This window comes from Plectrocnemia conspersa, unplaced genomic scaffold (genome assembly GCF_051122295.1).
Source record: "Plectrocnemia conspersa isolate PC_06_02 unplaced genomic scaffold, ASM5112229v1 ptg000013l, whole genome shotgun sequence".
In the NCBI taxonomy this organism is placed as follows: domain Eukaryota; kingdom Metazoa; phylum Arthropoda; class Insecta; order Trichoptera; family Polycentropodidae; genus Plectrocnemia; species Plectrocnemia conspersa.
The window spans coordinates 23,896,911-23,915,762 of NW_028277177.1; the positions used below are offsets into that span (position 1 = coordinate 23,896,911).

Sequence of the window (18,852 nt, forward strand, 5' to 3'; positions counted from 1 at the left end):
AAGTACAATGAAAATTGAAGATATGATTAAGGTAAATATATGTTTATAAATAAATTAGCATTTATTTTTAAGAATCATACATTAACCATTTCACACTATTTCATATCTTGGTTATTATTTATTTTACATAATTTATACTGAGTATATGTTGTGTTTTTATACGAATTTATTACGCCAGTGAGTCTCTTAAAATTATTATATTTTTAGTATTATTTTATATCTTGATAAGCATCCATTCACAATTATAAATTTAATTAAATAATATTTGGTTACGTGTCTAGCATTTATTCATTTAAACATAATTAAGAATTATAACTATACTGTTTATTAAAAATAAATGTATATTTTAAAGCCGACGTATCTTGCGCATTTTTCGTAAATCTTGTATACAATTGTTCTAAGACATTGTTTCTAGCGATCTGTAAATTGTATTACTTTGTATATACAATGTGAAGTAATATACGTAAGCAAAAGAAAAATTTTGACTTGATGTTTTCTGATTTTTAAAAATTCAACGCTTAAGTTTTAGCTTAGTGGGAGGCTCTGGCTGTCGACCAATAAAAGATCAGCATTTAAATAAAATAAAAAACATAATGGCCGGTATAATTTAATGCTTTTGAAAAATAATCAAAATTATTGTTGCTTTTAAAAGATAATAAAAATTAATACAATAGCGAAACATTATATTTGTCACAAGACGTTGGATGTGCACATTTAACTTTCTCATACAAAGTCGTATGTGTCTTATAGTGATAAAGCGTCTTAAGAAAATTGTATACAATTGCGTATATAATTTATAGAAATAAAGCCTAATATTGTATTAAAATATAATCATTATAGTCGTCTTATCTCCAGTGTGTTACGTTAAGGATGTTTATAAACTTTTGTTCTATTCAATCATTTTTCATAAAGAATGGTCAAATTCAAGTTGTTCATATAGAGTGAATATAGTATGTTCTTTATAAAACAGAATATGGGAGTTTCAGTAAAAATCATATATTGCCATAAGATAAAAATTTCGATTACCACAAAGAATTAAACTTATATACTTGAATCGTCCTAAATTAGTATAATATAATGTTTTATTTTTTTTCTATTCAGATAGTTTTTTTAGAACGGCCAAATTTAGAATATTATGTAGGAGTAAATTTAGTATATTTCTCATAAAAAAAATACTTTTAGGTAATATGAGAATTTAAATAGTTAGTAGATATCGAGTGAATTAAAAAGACCGAAGAAAAAAACCAATGATTTTCAATGTTTTATTGCTAGATTTATTTCACTACTTTTTTATATTAGTATGTCTGAGTAATTTATTTTAACGCTTTTCTATCATTGAATTTCGTTAATTTATTTTACATATTTTTTATATATTATTCGGATTTTTTTTTTGTAATAATTCAAAGGTTCATATATTTTATCAAATATTTTTTGTTATTGTCATTTATTTTGTACTCTTTAATTTTTTGATATTATTTTATATAAAAATCATTTACATTAAATCAAATTACAAAAAATATGATATAAATATAATGTTTTCAGTTATATATTTGTAAATATATAGCAGCGAGCGATCGATCGCCGTACATGTACGGCTATACAGCTCAAAGGGTTAATGTATTTCAGTATTTTTATTTTTATTTTTATTTTTTTGACTGTCTATTTAATGGGTTAGATATATAACATTTCATTATGTAATGTTAAGTTTAAATAGATATATATTTTATTATTAATTTTTCAATTAAAAAAACTAATACAATACTGAAAATATATCAAAATACTGTTATTTAAATATGATCCGGTATTGAAACCATGATTATGAACTGCTTTGTGAACCGACGCATTATCGCGAGTGAGCAACACGCTTTTAGAAAATTCATTCGTCGTTTATCCAGTCATGGTTTGCTTATTAGGAAAATAATATATTATAAGAACTGCTCTTGAATTCTAAAAAAAATATATCCATAATCTAATTTGGCCGCAGATGGCAGTTTTTGATTTTTTTTGTCAGTGAATCTTCCTTTGCTTTAACGTGAACATTATCAGAACTTATGCTGTATTCTCTTATCAAATAATTCTAAATATATATATATATATATATATATATATATATATATATATATATATATATATATATATATATATATATATATATATATATATATATATATATATATATATATATATATATATATATATATATATATATTTTTAAGCTAATAATCTTTTTTCAAATAAACATATAAGGAGTTAGTTTATAATTATTTATCTGTAACGTCTTGTAAGAAAATCTTTTGAAATTGGCTTTCGACCCACTTTCGTTGTTTTAAGCAAGGAGCAGACTCGCCATTAACAAGTTTAAACGTATTACACTCTTATGTAACGAACTTATTTACTATGTGGTGCTATATTTTATATTTTTATTTTCAATCAATTGCAAATACACTAGTTGCGTCATACAAATTCAAAATTGTATGTAAATATATGTATTTATAGACTAAACAAAAATAGTTTCAATATTTTTATTTTTGAGTTGCCTGCAAAACAAAAAAAAATGTACCATACTTGTGTACTTTATTTCTTGAAGTATCCATGTAAATCGTTTAATGCTACTGAATTGCATAATATACAAAGGAAAATGCAAGACGAAGCACGTCTCTGAATATTATTTACAGTTCCCATTATTATCAATTCTAAAGTACAATAAATACCATAAATCTCGACAACCTGAGAATCCATAATAATTATGTACAAAGGAATGATTTATTCGAATACGTGAGAGCAATGCAAAAGCTTTGAACTTTGATACGCTAATAAATATTTCAACGAGGTTTTTTTCCATCAAAATTTCAATTTGACTTTCCTTTAAAAATATGCATGTTTTTATGTTCCTTTATACAACATACATATATAAATATTAAATATTTACTTTTACTTTTTTTATGCTTTCAGAGAGTTTACGCTGATGGGTACAAAATTGACGACTTACACGGGAGGCTGTGATTGATTGAGTAAATTGTATTAGTGCGTTTTAAGTGTTAACTATGCTAGTGTTAAAATATAAATTGAGAAGCAATTACTATAATTATTTGTGCGATTTGTGCGTTAATTCGTCCTTCGGATTGTGATGGTCTGAGCTTTCATTTTCGAATAATGGCGTCGTTGAGAATGACGACGTGCGCGAGGAGAGATTGCAGAGGATTGCTGTTCCTTCTCGTCGTTCTCAAGATGCTGCATCAGACTCTCGGAGATAATTTAGGTTAGTGCAATATTTGAACTGATTTATATATTTTTTTTTCGGTATTGTTATCTCATATTATTATACATAGTGTCAGCATTATGCTTGTTAGTGTGTCAAATTGCCAAATTATCATTCGCAATTTGTTACTATGACTTGCCAGTGTTAGTAACAATGCTAGGTTTCCAATTATTACGTAATAATAAATAAGATATATTTTATAATAATATTTACGGTTACGTTTGGTTTGGATGTTTTATGGTTTTTGTTTTACACATCCACATATCATTCATAATTGACAAATATGTGGATAACGTAAAAATCTTTGAGCACCCACGTCACACGATAGCAAATTTTACCATATTCATAAACGCCCCAAGCTACACGTTCTGGAGCAGAACTCACAATCAGCGCCATACACGTCCCTGCCGGTTAGGGGTTGTGTTTTTTTTACTCACGTCTAGGTGCTTGAGTGTGCGGCTTTGTCGGAAAAAGGTCCTGCTTAACAAATGTTTCGGGATGCAAAAAAATCCCTGCCCCGTGTTTTTACAACATCTCAAAAAAATCACACTCGACCTTAAATACGAACATTATCAGCCCCGAAATAATAAAATTGTAAAATATATGAATTAATAATTATTGACAAGTTACAGTTTATTCTACATGCTTACTATAACTATATTTTTTCTTATATCTAATTGAACATTTAGTTATGTATTATACATAAATTATATTGTAGTTAAAGATCGTGATTGAAAATCTATTTGAAATACATCATCCCAGTTGGACAATATTCATAAATCGTTCTTCAGCAGCATTAAACCGCTCGTTAATGCTTGGAGTGTACCAAAATAGCTGTACTAAGAAATTCTCAATTTGATATTTGAACGCAACAGTGTCTCGTTTTACAACGCTTCGGCTAAAGCTGTTCATCTCATATCACTGATTTTTATTTTTACTGAAGCTTTAGATTTTACGATGGCTCTCCGGGAAAATCTCAAATACGTGAAAGTTATATTGTTAAATTTACGACACATACATTTTAAACAAACGACTCAATTTAGATTTAGTGTAAATGATATAAAACGTGGCAAGCGAGCGATACGTTCTCAAAGGCTCCCAAAGGCTCTAATTAACAATTAATTTGACTCTCGAATGTTGTAAATATAAAAGGTAATTATTAAACTTCGAGTCGTGATTAAATAGATTTTTCACATGAAAAATTATAGTCTAGGTAAAATATAATTAACGCTCGAAATTTTGACTGTATGTTTATTTTCATCAAGTAATTGCGTCTAATTAGAATTGATTATAAGCTTGAATAATGTATTTTAATTTTTTATTTTAATCAATCTGATAATTCATTATAATATGTATTGACTTATTTGTATGGGGTAAATATAATTTATTTTAAACATTATTATAATTTTACGTAATATATCAACTTTATTTTAAAAATAAATATGTTCTTGTATTGCTAAATAATAAATATATAGGTATCTGTCTTGTTTATATATAAATATATTTAAAATTTTTCTTTGGCAAAATAATATAAAAAATAGTGACATTATTATTGATTATGTTAGAATAAAACATATTTTAAAAATGTTATTTAGTTTCAGCTAAGCTTTGATTTTTTTTTAAATAATGATTTTTTAATTTAAAAAAGCAAAAAATCATGTTTCAAGTATTGAAGTAGAATATCATATTTGTGATATTTGATTTTATCACTGTTTAATGTAACGTGTTTTTTTTTTACCAAGATTACACTATTTTATTTAAAAATTAAATGACTTATGCAAAATTTTCAGTCGCTTTTTTATTATATAAAACAGAGCTATCGTTTTTATATAATTTACAGTTTAGTTACTTGATTGGGTCATATTATTTATTAAAAAAAACAAAGCTACCGTTTTTATACAATAAACAGTTTAGTTACTTGATTGTGTCGTATTGACTCTAATTATTATCATAGAGTAAAGAATATTTCTTTAATCCATGCTTATACTTCAAAGATCAGGTTAAATCTTGGATTTAAAAATTCACAGCTTCAGGTTTGACGTGACGTAGAAAACGGCTGCTTTCTCGTTCTTCTTAAGTCTCGGTCGATAATCAGCGTAGCTCTGCTTAGTGCAGTTTGAATGAACTCTCCTGTGTCTAATGGGTAATATTTTCCGGATATTTTTTTTTCTTTGTTTATAATAAATTTATGGAACAATATTCTCAGGAATCTCAACAATCACGAGAAATTTAAAAGTGGATAAATTAAAAAAGAATAATGTGGAAATTTTGAGAAAAAAGTAAAATAAAATGTTTTCAAAAAAAATTATTTATTTCAAAATTAAAAAAAAAGATACGGTAAATTGTATATTTACGGAAAAATCTATTTGTATTAAATAAATTATTTGTTAAAAAAATAAAAGCTTAAAAAGAACAGACTGACGATGGATTAGTCTTTGTCAGATTATCTAACGTTTTGGATTTTATTTTTTATTTTTAAGTGATGCCTTGATAGCTTCAGTCAATGAGTTTCTTTTTATTATTCAAACATAGTTTTTCATCTGGAATTTCCGCACTACCAATATTTTCAAAGACACTTTCCTGAATATATTATTCATCGTCGTTGTCCTGTTCATATGAATCTTCATGTGTTTGACATTCATCCTCTTTCCGGTATGATTTAAGCAAAGTTGATTTTCGACAGGACTCTGACGTCCTAATTTTTTCATAACGTTCCAAATCCATCAGTTGTGACTGTCACAATGTCAGTTTTAAAAATAATTTCAAATTCTTCCAAACGTTTCTTAACAATAATTCGGATTTCAGAAGAATTACATCTTACTGATACGAAGTCCGAAATTGAAAATATCGTTTTCACTATCAACGACGATATTAAACTCGTAATTTCGTTAAAAACTAAATTTAGGATATATTAAATAAAATTTAAATCGAAAATTCTTGAGTCCCGAGCTATTTTTTTATATTCCCAGGACTCAAGACAGCAAGAAATCTTTGAACTTTCAGGAATAAATTCGCGGGTTGTCTCGACACAGAATCCCTATACCCAACCCTTCAATAGATAATTTAATTGGCTTAGGTGTATTAAAAATAATCCTTAAAATTAAAACAATGCTATCATTTAGTAATGTATATTTTATTGCTAAGTAAATTTTTTTTATAAAATTATTAACCATGGCCACTATGCTATTAAAAATAATATGTACTTACTCGGTATTAGTGTATTTGTCTTTAATTTTTTCCGGGAATTTTTAGGGTTTTACTGGTAAACGACAAACAATTTTCAATGCATATACTCACTATATTAAACCAATAAACCATATATTAGTTACTTGATTGTGTCATGTTATTTATTATAAAAAACAAAACTATCGTTTTTATACAATAAACGGTTTAGTTACTCGATTGTCTCATATTATTTATTACAGAAAACAAAGCTACCGTTTTTATATAATAAACAGTTTAGTTACTATATATCCGAAGTCACAAACAAATTAAAAGATAGTTAAGTTTTATATTTTAAAAGTCTTATATGAAAGATCCAAATGAAAGTATTTTTAGATGAAAAGTTTCATGAGTACGCTAAATTTTTGCAAACCAGGATGGTTCTTTAGATTTTTCCCACTATTAAACTTTGTGCTATATTGAGGACTTAGGGCGGTAACAGATTGTATTGTTATCTGTTACTTTTTTATATATATCGTTTATAATTTTAATAGTGGAAACTTGGCAACGTTGTCACTGGACACTTTTATTTTAGGTACTTGTATTGTATTTGTATAAAAACACATTGTCCATTGTTTAGGTCTAAAAATAACCCTAATCCGTCCAAATCTACAATTGTCACTTGCACTTGTATCAATTAGCTTTATTACGCTTTTAACGAGTGATTGCGACAGATTTTTTCTGATTAGATTTTTATGTTTTATACTTTAAATTTCAGCACTTTTATTAGTTTCTATGTATGTGTATTAAAAACATCCATTGATAAAGTTTACATGCAAATGCACCTAATCCATACTACATGCTCTTGTATAATTTTAATATGAGGTAAATAATTATTTATTAAGTTACAAATACTTTATAAATTAGTTTTATTACGCTTTTAACAAGTAATTGCCACAAATTGTAGACTGATCAGATTTTTAAAACATATTTTTGTTATCGACTATTTTACTAATTAATACTTTTTATAGTTAAGAAATCGATTAACAGCTATACATAAATACCAATTAATAAAAATCGAACTATAAAAATCAAAATCAAATAGAAAAATCTGTATGTTAGTTAATAGTAATTGCAACGGAAGACATGTACAAAACATATATTTATAAAATATTGCTAAAATATATAGCGATTTAATAGTAAAAAAAATCACTTTCTTTACTGTAAAATTAAAATGTTGTTCATTAAAATGTATGTAGTTTTATTTGGCAAGTGACAAAAAATGTATCGCATATCAGTCGTTTAATTAATAAAATCGACTATCGCAAAAATATGTTGCCAGATTATATCAAAGCAGATAGTGTTTTTTATATATAGTACAGGTCTACGTTGAAACGATAAATGGTTTTATTTATAAACTGACTTTAGCAAGAAATAGCAATAATAATATTTTTTCAATTTTATAAAGTATTTCTACAAAACGATCGCTTTGTTATTAATTAAATGATGTGATTTTAAAATTTCAATTTAATTTTAATGTAAATGTATTTTATATTGCATTAGTAGATCATGAAATATAAGCGCTCGATTTTTTAAAATTTATTTGGGTAGTAATATCAGTTATTTACCACAGTTTCATAACCCAGATAAGCTGTCCAAACCCGGCTTTAACTACGGCACAGCGCATTTAATTACGGCATTGTACCTGTCTTAGCTTTCAATGTCAAGCCCACTATGCTCTGCTAATTAAATCTGCGCCAGGTGTGCCCAACATTGCCAAGTTCATATCCCATAAGCGGAAATGAACTTTCGGACCAGGTGGGTGAGTCAGCCGTGTCATCTTCTATTTTTGTCACCTCGTTTGTTTTGAGAGAGAAAGAGAACGGCAGCATCAGCTGTTAGGGAATGACCGAGGCCAATTTCGTTGCATGCCATTATCCCGCATGAAGTGTCTTAGTCCAGAATTAGCACGCGGGAATGCCGCTCATGCTTTTACCAACAGACGAAAAATAGACGTCAACCTCGTGGTGGTTGGTAGCTTTCGCTCGTACGGCCACAATGGGAGCCGACGAACTTTCGGCCACGCCGTATATAATTCGATTGCGGGTTTATTTTAAAGCCGGCCTGAACCGAGCGGGAATTTAGCGGTGAAATGCTGTGTCGGCGTATTGTATCTCTGAATGCCGTTTCGTAGGCAATATTTACATGTTTGCGATTAAATTGCTGTTTTGCGGCTAAAATGGGATTTGTCCAATGCTGTGTGGTGTTGTATGTTTCAATTCTCTTGATTCCTCTGAATTTGTGTCAATTTTATTTATATTTGTAAAGCAAAGCTATCCAAGCCGTCCAATATTCTTGAAAATTGCTCATAGAAACTAAAATACAGAGAGACAAGTTATCGTGTAAAAAAAAAATATTATTTACAACTAATCAATTTTTAATAAAATCATTTTCTGATTTTAAATAATATTTTTTTATGATTATGACGATTTAAATTTCATGTTTAAATCATGTTTACAAAATAGTTGCAAATATTTTTTTTTGCAAAATTAAAAATAAAAAAATATTATTTTTATTAATAATATACTTATTACTTTCTTTATTAATTAACAAGATAAAATAAGACTATATAAAAAAATATAAAAAAATACAAAAATTTGTTAATGATTATTAGTGGACCTGACAATTTCATTTTCAAAATACTGATTAGGAACTCTCATCCTTGACACACCTTATTTCCTTTATTTAGTGAATACAGTATTTGAGTCTTTCTACGGCATATTCTACCTATATTATTTGTTTTAATGAGCCTATTATTTTAATAATGTAAATTGAGCTGAAAGTGTTACTTTTCACACGCGCTGCCTCTCAAATGTGATTTTTGCCATACAATTCGTACACCCGATGTGTAATCAAACTCAACAGCCAAATTAAAAACAAACCACGTCGTATTATATTTGCTTTTCCATGAAAATCGTCGACCATTACCGGTCGGATTGCCACCCATACAGAATACGCAATCGGCAAGCAAATGACTCAATTCACCCACGTAGTCTGCGCAGTTTTTTTTTTAAAAAGGGGCAAATAATATAAAACCGAAGCGTAAAGGATCCGTCGATTGTTCGCCGGTCGTCATTTCCTCCTTTGCGGCCAAAGGACGAGAAAAAAGCTATGTGAGCCGAATACGGTTCGGATTGTTGCTCGGACTTTTGGGTATTTTAGTTCGTCCCCGAGGCGTACTATGTGATATTTTTTTGCCAAACACTAGCAACAACGCCGCAAGGGATGGAATATGACTTGAATTGCTGGTTATATAAATAAAATCGTTCGATAAATAAATATAATATGTGTGGATATGTATTGTATTCATATTCTGCGGAGATTACCAGGTACGTTTATTTCTAAATGTAATATGTAATATCCTAAAATTTTTTTAGTACAGGTGAAACAAAATAATGACTTTTTAATAAATATTTTTTAATTGCATATTCAATTAAGATCCTATATAAAATATTTCTAACCCATTAAAAAAAATTTTAATTATTTTTTTTAATAAAAAACGAGTCTTACGGTAAATTGACCGCTTTTATGCGACTTTTTTTTTGAATTTTTGATACAAAATATAGCTTTTGAATATACTTACGATACCGTTTAAAAAAATAAAAAAAAAGTTTTTTTTTTCCAAAACACGTTTAGTGTTATGAGTCGATCGACCCAGCATACACACGCTCATAAGACTTGCAATATAGTTTAGTTCAATGTGAGCTTATTTATACATATTGAAATTTGAATTTTTGTGACAGTATAGAATTTTTGAGCATTCTGTATATGTTTGTTAGCAAAATCCAATGTGTCAATTTTTGGCAAAAAGGCGACAAGTATAAAAACTTAAGCACTCGTAACTCTGTAGGTTTAAATTTTAACGAAAAGATCGCTATATATGAAACGTTTAAAAGCCTAAACTTCATCTAAATAAAATATAAAAAAAATAGTTTTTTGCTTCAAAACAAGCAATGTATCAGTTCGATCGGACATACGAGCCATTTTGAGACTTTCAGAAGAGTTAACGCTCTTAACTGCTTGGTTTTTTAGATTAAAAATTTAATTTTTACTATCGTATAGAACTACCGAGCACCTATATGAAAAAAATATATAATTTTTTTTTTACAAAATAGCGGCCAATGTAAAAATCAAAAGTGTCCTAACTTTGCAAAATGAAATCTCACTGATAAATGTCGTATGCAAAAATGTTTAAAACCTTAATTTACATTTAATACAGTTGCCGCATAATTTGTAAAATTAATTGATATTATATTATAGATACAGGATATGTTATTTTTGCGTTACTGCTGGATTTTGAAATCAATGATTTTTAAATACGTTGATTGATATTTATGATATAATTGATCCTAAAACATAGAGAAGATAATTATTTTATTTATTTTTCATAGGGAAAATATTTTAAATGCTATCAAAGGGTAATTACTCAAGATTTATTATTTATATCTAGAATGTTTGGCAATAAAGTGTCTTCGTAGGGTCTTGATGGTGATCCCATGTGAATTTATGGTTCAGTTAAAATTTACTGAAGCGCACCATTTATGTACTGCTGATATAATAGTTTAACGTGTTAGAAAATCTCACTATTTTTGTAAAAACTACGGATAACAATATAAAATAAATCGAGATGTGAAAGTATCACTAGTTTCTAGTAAGAATATTTTTATTAGGTACACTGAGAATGATCGAAAGATTTTTGTGCAATCTTAAACAATGTTTTATCAGTATTACCCAACAGTAACTCAATACTAACAAAAATTCGCTTGAGAATTTCTCACTCGATTTGATTTATGTTTTCGCTTATGACAAACGGCACCACCCTCCTTTCACTAATATTATTAAATCCTTACATAATCGCTAGCAAACGCGGTACAGTCAATCAAATAGGAATTTGTTAATTTCGCTGACGATCCATCACGTGCGCAGCATCTACGGTTAATATATCATGGCTTTAATAGATTATAGTTTCGCACTGCACACGAGCCTAATATTGTTATGCCATACAACTGTTATCATAATATTGTGTAATATGATATTCGCAAATATACATATCTATGTATTTATAGCAAATGTAATCAATTGCAAACAGCGCGTAGTTCATATTAATTGATATTAAATCATAATATTTAATGGCGCCTCTGTTGTTGATTAATAAACATTAGTCGAGCTCCAATTATTTGGCATTAAACCAAATTGAGGTATAGTAAAAAAATAACAAAATTTATACAACATTCCATACAAATTTATACAACATATCATACAAACAGCGAATCTCTCTTAATTATAGGTAAATAAATAAAGATGTATATAATAAATAATTTTACATTATTTATTCACCATAAATATTTAATCTTTCTCCCTTGCTTCTAAAACAAAAATAGACAGTTAAAATCGGATAAACATCAAGATATATGTTATTGTTTCTAAGCATTTTGATTAACGCAAAGATAATGTATGTATATAAATGTATACATTAAGTCTCTGAGTTTGAAAGAAGCATTCAGTAGTCTCCAAAGCGGCTTGTACTCTAAATTCTGAACGTCAAGCTGAACTACAGTTGATGAATAGAGAGAAGCAGCTTTGTTCTCGGTCTTCTTCATATGTTGTTGCTCGGTTGGTTCTCATGGTTTGACCTCAATGGGAGCAACTTTTGAACTTAAGTTATTGTGAATCCGTTTATATACACATGGCCAGTCCGAGGGAGGCTTAGTGCTCGCCCACTTTTTGTTATTATGCAATGACGATGATTTTATGTAGGCGTTTGAACAGAGTGCATCCTTCAATTTGGAACGGCTTGTAAATATTTTAAGCAATGCGTGAGGTTCAAATCTCATATTTTATATGATATTAACACTTGCAAAATTTTTTTAATGTATCTAGAATGCTAAAGCATTAAAATTAATGTTTAGGGAGCGTAACCCTAGGGGTGGTTGACCTCGCGGCCAATGAGACTCCTGGTCGAATCCTATTAGACTGTTTATTATTTTATATTTACAAGTTTGTCAATGGACGAATACGGCGTGACGTTTCTCGTGATGTCGGAGTTCGTGCAGTTGATGATGCTCAGGATGGCTCAAGCTGCATGCGATAGGTGCCAGGAGTGTCAGGTGGAGGCGCGTTGCTGGTTCCTCAAGAAGGCTGCTGGTAGCTCGACTGCCGCTGATTCCGTTCTCTTGTCTCGTGCCTCAGCGTCTCGTCTCTCGCTTCACTCTCGTGGATTGTCCTTGGGCCCTCTACCAAGGTCTTGTGTACCAACTGCGGATCAACTGCCGTCTCCATGTCGGAGTCCGGGTTTATATTCTTTTAGGGGATGCACCCTTGCTGGCCAATCACACTTGTGCGTCGATCTCCTAGCCAATCGCTGGAGTCGCTTCGTAGAATTCGAGAAATCGGATGTTGCATATTTGGAAGCAAGTTTTTGCTTGCTCCGACTTTCGAATTCTACGGAAAGGGTTTGCTGTTGTGACGATTAATTGCATCCGCAACTTTTAGTCACAAAAGGGATACTCTTAACGACCCGTGTTGTGTGGTCAAAAGAAGTCCCTCTTGTGCCATGATGTTTGTCTCGTTATTAACAGTGAACATTATTGGTTACGGGCATTAACAATGAGACAATTGCCTTTTTTTGTCCGTTACTATTCATGGTGGTCGACAGTCGCCACAGATGGTTTTCTTAGCGCAATAGATGTTTTGTTTTTCACGGTCGGTGCGTCAATTTCAATAAAAGATTTTAAAATTGTCTGTTTTGGATCATTGTGGACTTGTAGGTTAGCATAAAACTGCTATTGCTTAAAACAGCAACGTTTAATCATCGTATAAAAGCTGATATGATTCATGATCATCCTTCTCTTCACTCACTTGAACACTGTGTAAGATTAACACAATTTTTTTTTTGACAAACTGGTACACTACTAAAAATAATTTATTTTACATACATATATACATATATAATTTTGTTTATTAAATCAATATATAAACAAGTATCTTACAATATATATGAAGTAAATGTTGCTATTCGTGAGTCTCGCTCCCGATCTTTTCGCTGGAGCAAGATTGCTTGCTCACGCTATCGTTCGCGATAAAGGTAAAACAAGTCTTGGACTTAAATAACTATTTATATTTTTTATATAGGCAGTTAAAAACTAAGACCCGCGTGAAATAAATACTATGCTTAAAATGCAGTGTGTCCTTAAGATAGATATTTCTATTCCTAATTATATATTTTTAAATAGCTGCTATTTCAAAGCAAGACTATGAATTGTTGCATTACAGACTTGTAAGGGAAATTTATAAATGATGTTTGTCGAAATAATATAAAGAACGAAAGTTATCGTGCCCTCAAATTTCGTTATATCCAACATTAGTGACATTTTTTTTTTCCAAATTTTATTTGAATTAAAATCTACCCGAAAATGTAGCTTTTATGATGAAGAAAGGAGTGAAAGAATATCAATTGTCTTCGAAAAAAATCGTTTTAGGATTGATTTATTTTTGAACAATATATACTTAAAAACGGTAACCGATATAATACAAAACTGTGTGCGTTGAGTGCCGAAAAATATTCTTATATGAAGTTAAATTCAATAAATTCGTTATAAACTAAATATTTTTGGGTTTTGCTACTGATTTAACCATATAAGTAATTTGAGTAAATCAAATATTTAATTAGATGCATGATAAGAGTGGGTTTATTTACATAGGATAAAGTTTGGTGCATTTACCGTCAATCATCCAAAGTTTGCGGTCAAGCGTCGCCGTCATGCGTCGTCCGGTTAAACCGGCGTTAAACAAACGCGGTTAAATTCGGTTTACCGCGACCCGTCCAATTAGAGCGTAAACTAATTCGGCAGCAAAATTAAAAACAAACCACGTCGTATTTGCATTTCTGTAAAAAAGGCCAACCGAGAGCAAATTGTCGCCTATGTGGAATACGCGATTGGGAAACGCTTTTTGAATAAATTAAAATCAACCAATTAAAAATTTGATGGCGTCAAAGCGAGCATTTAATACATCTCTATACCTAAATGTAAAAGACCACAATGCGTCGATAAAAGGTCGACAAGCTGTGCTTATTCAAGAGTTAGCACTAAAACTTTGAGGTACCTTTAATAATACAATATTAAATCCCACACACGAAGTGATTTTTTATAAATATTTAATTTGTTTAGACTATGTAAAATATAAAGTCTGTGACTAGCTGTGGTAAAATATACGCTTTGATGATTTTATTTTCATTTAACAAAAAAGGTATATGCGGTTTTTTATCTTGTAGAAAGCATTGCATGTATTTCAAAAATATATTACCCCAAGAATCTGATCGCTCGCGGTACTTTCAACGTGAGATATATTACCTCTCATATTTATTTATACACCTCTCGAGCGATATATCAAATAAATATGTGTAAACACCACAAAGCCGAAGCATTGGCGATAGCATCTCGCGTTATCGTTATACGGCCCGTCATTATCGAGCCCTTTTTCACGTCGAAAGCACACAGGTTACGACAAGAGTCGCGCAATGGGGCGCAATAGTGAGCAATAGGGAGCAATCGGGCGTTCCCCTGCCAGCGCTCACTTATGTTGTGCTCTATTATTTATTGCTCACTTCCTTGGCAGTGAATCCGGCGAACGTATTGTGTTGTAGTGCGTGTGTGCCAAGAGGAAGTGTGTTACCAGGCCACAGCGTGATCTATGTAACTATCACGGCGCACTATTTATTGCCTGAAATACCTGTGGACGTACCTGGTTAACTATGAGCAACCTGAGCTCAACCCTTAACCCTTTAACGAATAGATAAACATATGTCTTATTGAGTGGGTTCTAAGATGTCTATATAACTAAAACGATAAAAAATCCTTTTCTTAATATGCTGGTATGTGTTACAGTATAAAAATTAATACTTTGAACAAGTAACAGCATACTAATAAACAAAAATCATCATATTACGTGAATCTTACGTTTACCTTAGATTTATTATTATTTTATTAGCTTTTATGAATTGATTAGACAGTCGAGATTTTACTATGCTGCTCATCAAACATTATAAAAAATTGTGTAATAGTATAGATACGTGTTATTCAAGTCAATAAAGCTCGGATTCAAGACTTTGTAGTGCCGTGAGATAGAAAACGGCTGCTATCTCGTTTTTTTAATCTCGGTTGATACTCGGCTTGCTGCGAGTCAGATAAGTTAAAATCTAAGTAGTAGAAATGTCAAATTTTGACAAGTGAAAGTCCAGTATTATAAACATAATTCTAATTCTTAAAATAAAAGTATATTTAAAAAAAATCAGATTCTAACCTATGCTTGTAAATATTCTTAAATCAATTATTTTCATCAATGCCAATGCGGCGATTTATGACGGAAACAAAGTATGCTGTTCAATGATTTTTATTTTTTTGTGTAATAACTCTTGAGCCACGCTATCAGTACGCACTTGTGATATTTATCTATTAGCCATATTTCACATACATACAGACACGGAATAGGTCCATATAATATTTTTATTGCCTCTAATCCATCCAAATCTCTTATCGCCACGTGCGCTTTTAACTAATAAGTCGCAAATACTTCCCTTTTAACATGTAATTGCGACAAATTGAAGTGTCAAGCTCAACGAGTGATTATAATATAACAAATTAACGTGTGTTTAATCAGGTTTTGGAGCCAAAAGGGTGTGACTTTGCAGCGAAATTAACGCTGGAAAAGCTAGTTACAGTTTATTTTATTTACATATATAAATTACTATATGTATAGAGAAATGTAGATGCCACTATTGGGAGCTGAAGTTTAAATAGCAAGCATTAGAAGCAGAGAGTTTTCGGTGGAGTGTCAAGTTGTATTATTGTCGGCTGTGATTTTGTAAAGCAGCCCATATTTTTGTAAAAATGCTGGCAAATCCGCTGTGACTCTGGCCACGTCTCTGTAGTGTTTTCCCTTTGTTATTACATTTTTTATAATGCGGGTTCAATACAGCTTTGGCGAATCGTCGCACGGTGGGGTATTTGCTCGATCTGGACGGCCAAAAGTCGATTATGAAATTTTAAGTGCAGGTAAAAAAAAAGTTGCTCTGTAAAGCTGATAATTTTGCGCATATTAATCAACAATTCCCCGACTCCTTGCATAACGCTAGCGCCCCCACAATTATTCGGAAGTCAGTCAACCCTTCGAGTGCACGGATCGTTTTCTCGGCGTCGATTGCATTATTATAATTTTCTTTGAGTACAGTTAAAAATCCAAACCATTGATTGTTATAAAGCAGATAAGTGTTTATACGTTTCATAGCTCTCTGTTGCAGTTGCTGTCATATTAAACACACAATATTGTTTTGAATAAGTACCATTTTTTAGTACTTTTCCTATTTTTATTTCTAATTTTGAATTTATTAGTTATATTTCCCAGATTTTATATAAAATACAAAGCTTAGGTCTTTCTCTATATGATACATGTAAAATTGGCTGCGGATTTTTGCGGTTTTTAACACATTGCATACCATTATTCTTAAAAATAAGACGGGGCTTATTCACGAAAGTTAGGACCTAAACGTTTTAAACTATTATAACTTTCTAATTAAGTGACGTGTTAACGTCAAATTTAAAATACAGTTTTATAATGATTATTATTTTTTAATAATATGATCACCATGGTAAAATCAGTAAACCTCAAATTGTGGATCGCGTACTAATAAAATAAAATAAAAAATTGTTTTGACTCACCAAATATACACATATTTAAAAATGCAAACGATACCGAGTATGATAAAATACTTGTTAAAAAAACAGCAAATATCAAACTTTGTGACATATACAATTTATTTTTTATTTTTAACACTTGACGCGGTGAAATTCGCACGACCGTTCAACACGGAATTCCTTCTTCTCGGGCCTACAATTTAGGAAATATTTTAAATATATATTAAAATAAAATTGCATGAATTATTTCATAAAAAATTTTTTTTTTTTCTTAAGTTATTTTTTCTTTAATTTATTTTTTAACACCTATAATAATATATATTTGATTAAGAGCACTTATGGAATCAACTAAAGTGGAGAAATAATTTTGACCGCCCAGATCGGGCAAATACCCCACAGTGCGTCGATGAGGATGTTTGCAAGTCAATTGCATCGCTTCTTGGACAATACTCACAAAATATAGTCTAGAATCTGGACCATTCCTCAAGTTTTTTTAAAACTTATCTTTGTTTGGAAAGGCTGCGCGCTAAATAATACGTTCTATTATGTGCGTTAGAAAATTATTTTTCTACCTTATGGTTACCGATCGTGAGTGATCATCTATAGTTCTAGACTCATGATAAAGATAAGTTTTTTAGCGGTACCTATGAATCATTAATCCCAGAACGAATGTAATATTAAGTTGTTCCTTAAAATATTTTTTATTTTAACACAACTGTTTGGTCAAAAAATCTCATTTCTATTGTTGTGAAAATAGTAACTTATGTAACTTTTAATGGTTTGTTTGAAGCAGCACTGTTTTATTTTAGTAAATATTTATTAAAAATCGTATAAAACTAATATTATATATGAGTAAAAAAGTTAGCTTTTTATAATAATAAACATATCATTTTTTAAACTTTTGCTGTACAATGACTTTCTAAACTTAAATTTAAATCATTAGTTATTTTACAGTAAGCGTATATGTATTTTATTACGTGGATTATTATAGTAAGTTACAAGTCATATAATATTTTTATTAATAATGGTTTAAAAATAAATTTATCTACAATTATTATTTATCTTTAGATTTTCACATGTGTAGGAAAAAATGATATTTTCAGTACATTTAATTGTATAAAATTTAATATATCATTGATTAAGAGGATCTAGTGTTTTAATAAATACACGAATATTCAAGGAACTATATTTCATTAATTCATACACATACGTATTAAGAATAAATTATATTTTTATAGGAAATATTTACAAAAAATGTATTTTAATATTATTAATAATGGTTGAAAATCTTTTTTATACATTTTTTTGATAATAGTTTTATATTGATTTACATGACTGTAAATGAAATCAATTTGGTAGTTTTATACACAATATGTTAAAATTGTGGCAATTTAATTTCTGGATTAAATCTGTAGCACTATACGTGAAATAATTATGGATGGCTTAGCAATTTTGAACAGCTGTCAATTTTTGCGCGTACGCCGACATTTGAGGGTATAATTTTTTCGACGAATCCAATATTCCTCTATACTACGCACGCGAAAGGTAAAATATTTCGGGAACGTTTTTATTGTATGTAACCAAATACTTAAAGGACTTTCCTCCTTTGAACCGAATCGTTCAAAAGATCTTACGACCGTACATCTATGTTTGTAGATAGGTACTTCCTCAAGCTTTCAA

General features: G+C 29.8%; 1 protein-coding gene across 2 annotated transcripts in view; it reads left to right on the top strand.

The window, feature by feature from the left end:
- LOC148227652 (uncharacterized) overlaps window positions 1-18,852 on the top strand; it is a 244,001-nt gene that overhangs the window by 10,860 nt on the left and 214,289 nt on the right. For both annotated transcript variants that reach the window (XM_088201125.1, XM_088201124.1), the window contains exon 2: window positions 2,953-3,259. In XM_088201125.1, coding sequence (XP_088057251.1) covers window positions 3,154-3,259 — 106 coding nt within the window. In that variant the 5' untranslated portion in view covers window positions 2,953-3,153. The remainder of the gene's footprint in view (window positions 1-2,952; window positions 3,260-18,852) is intronic.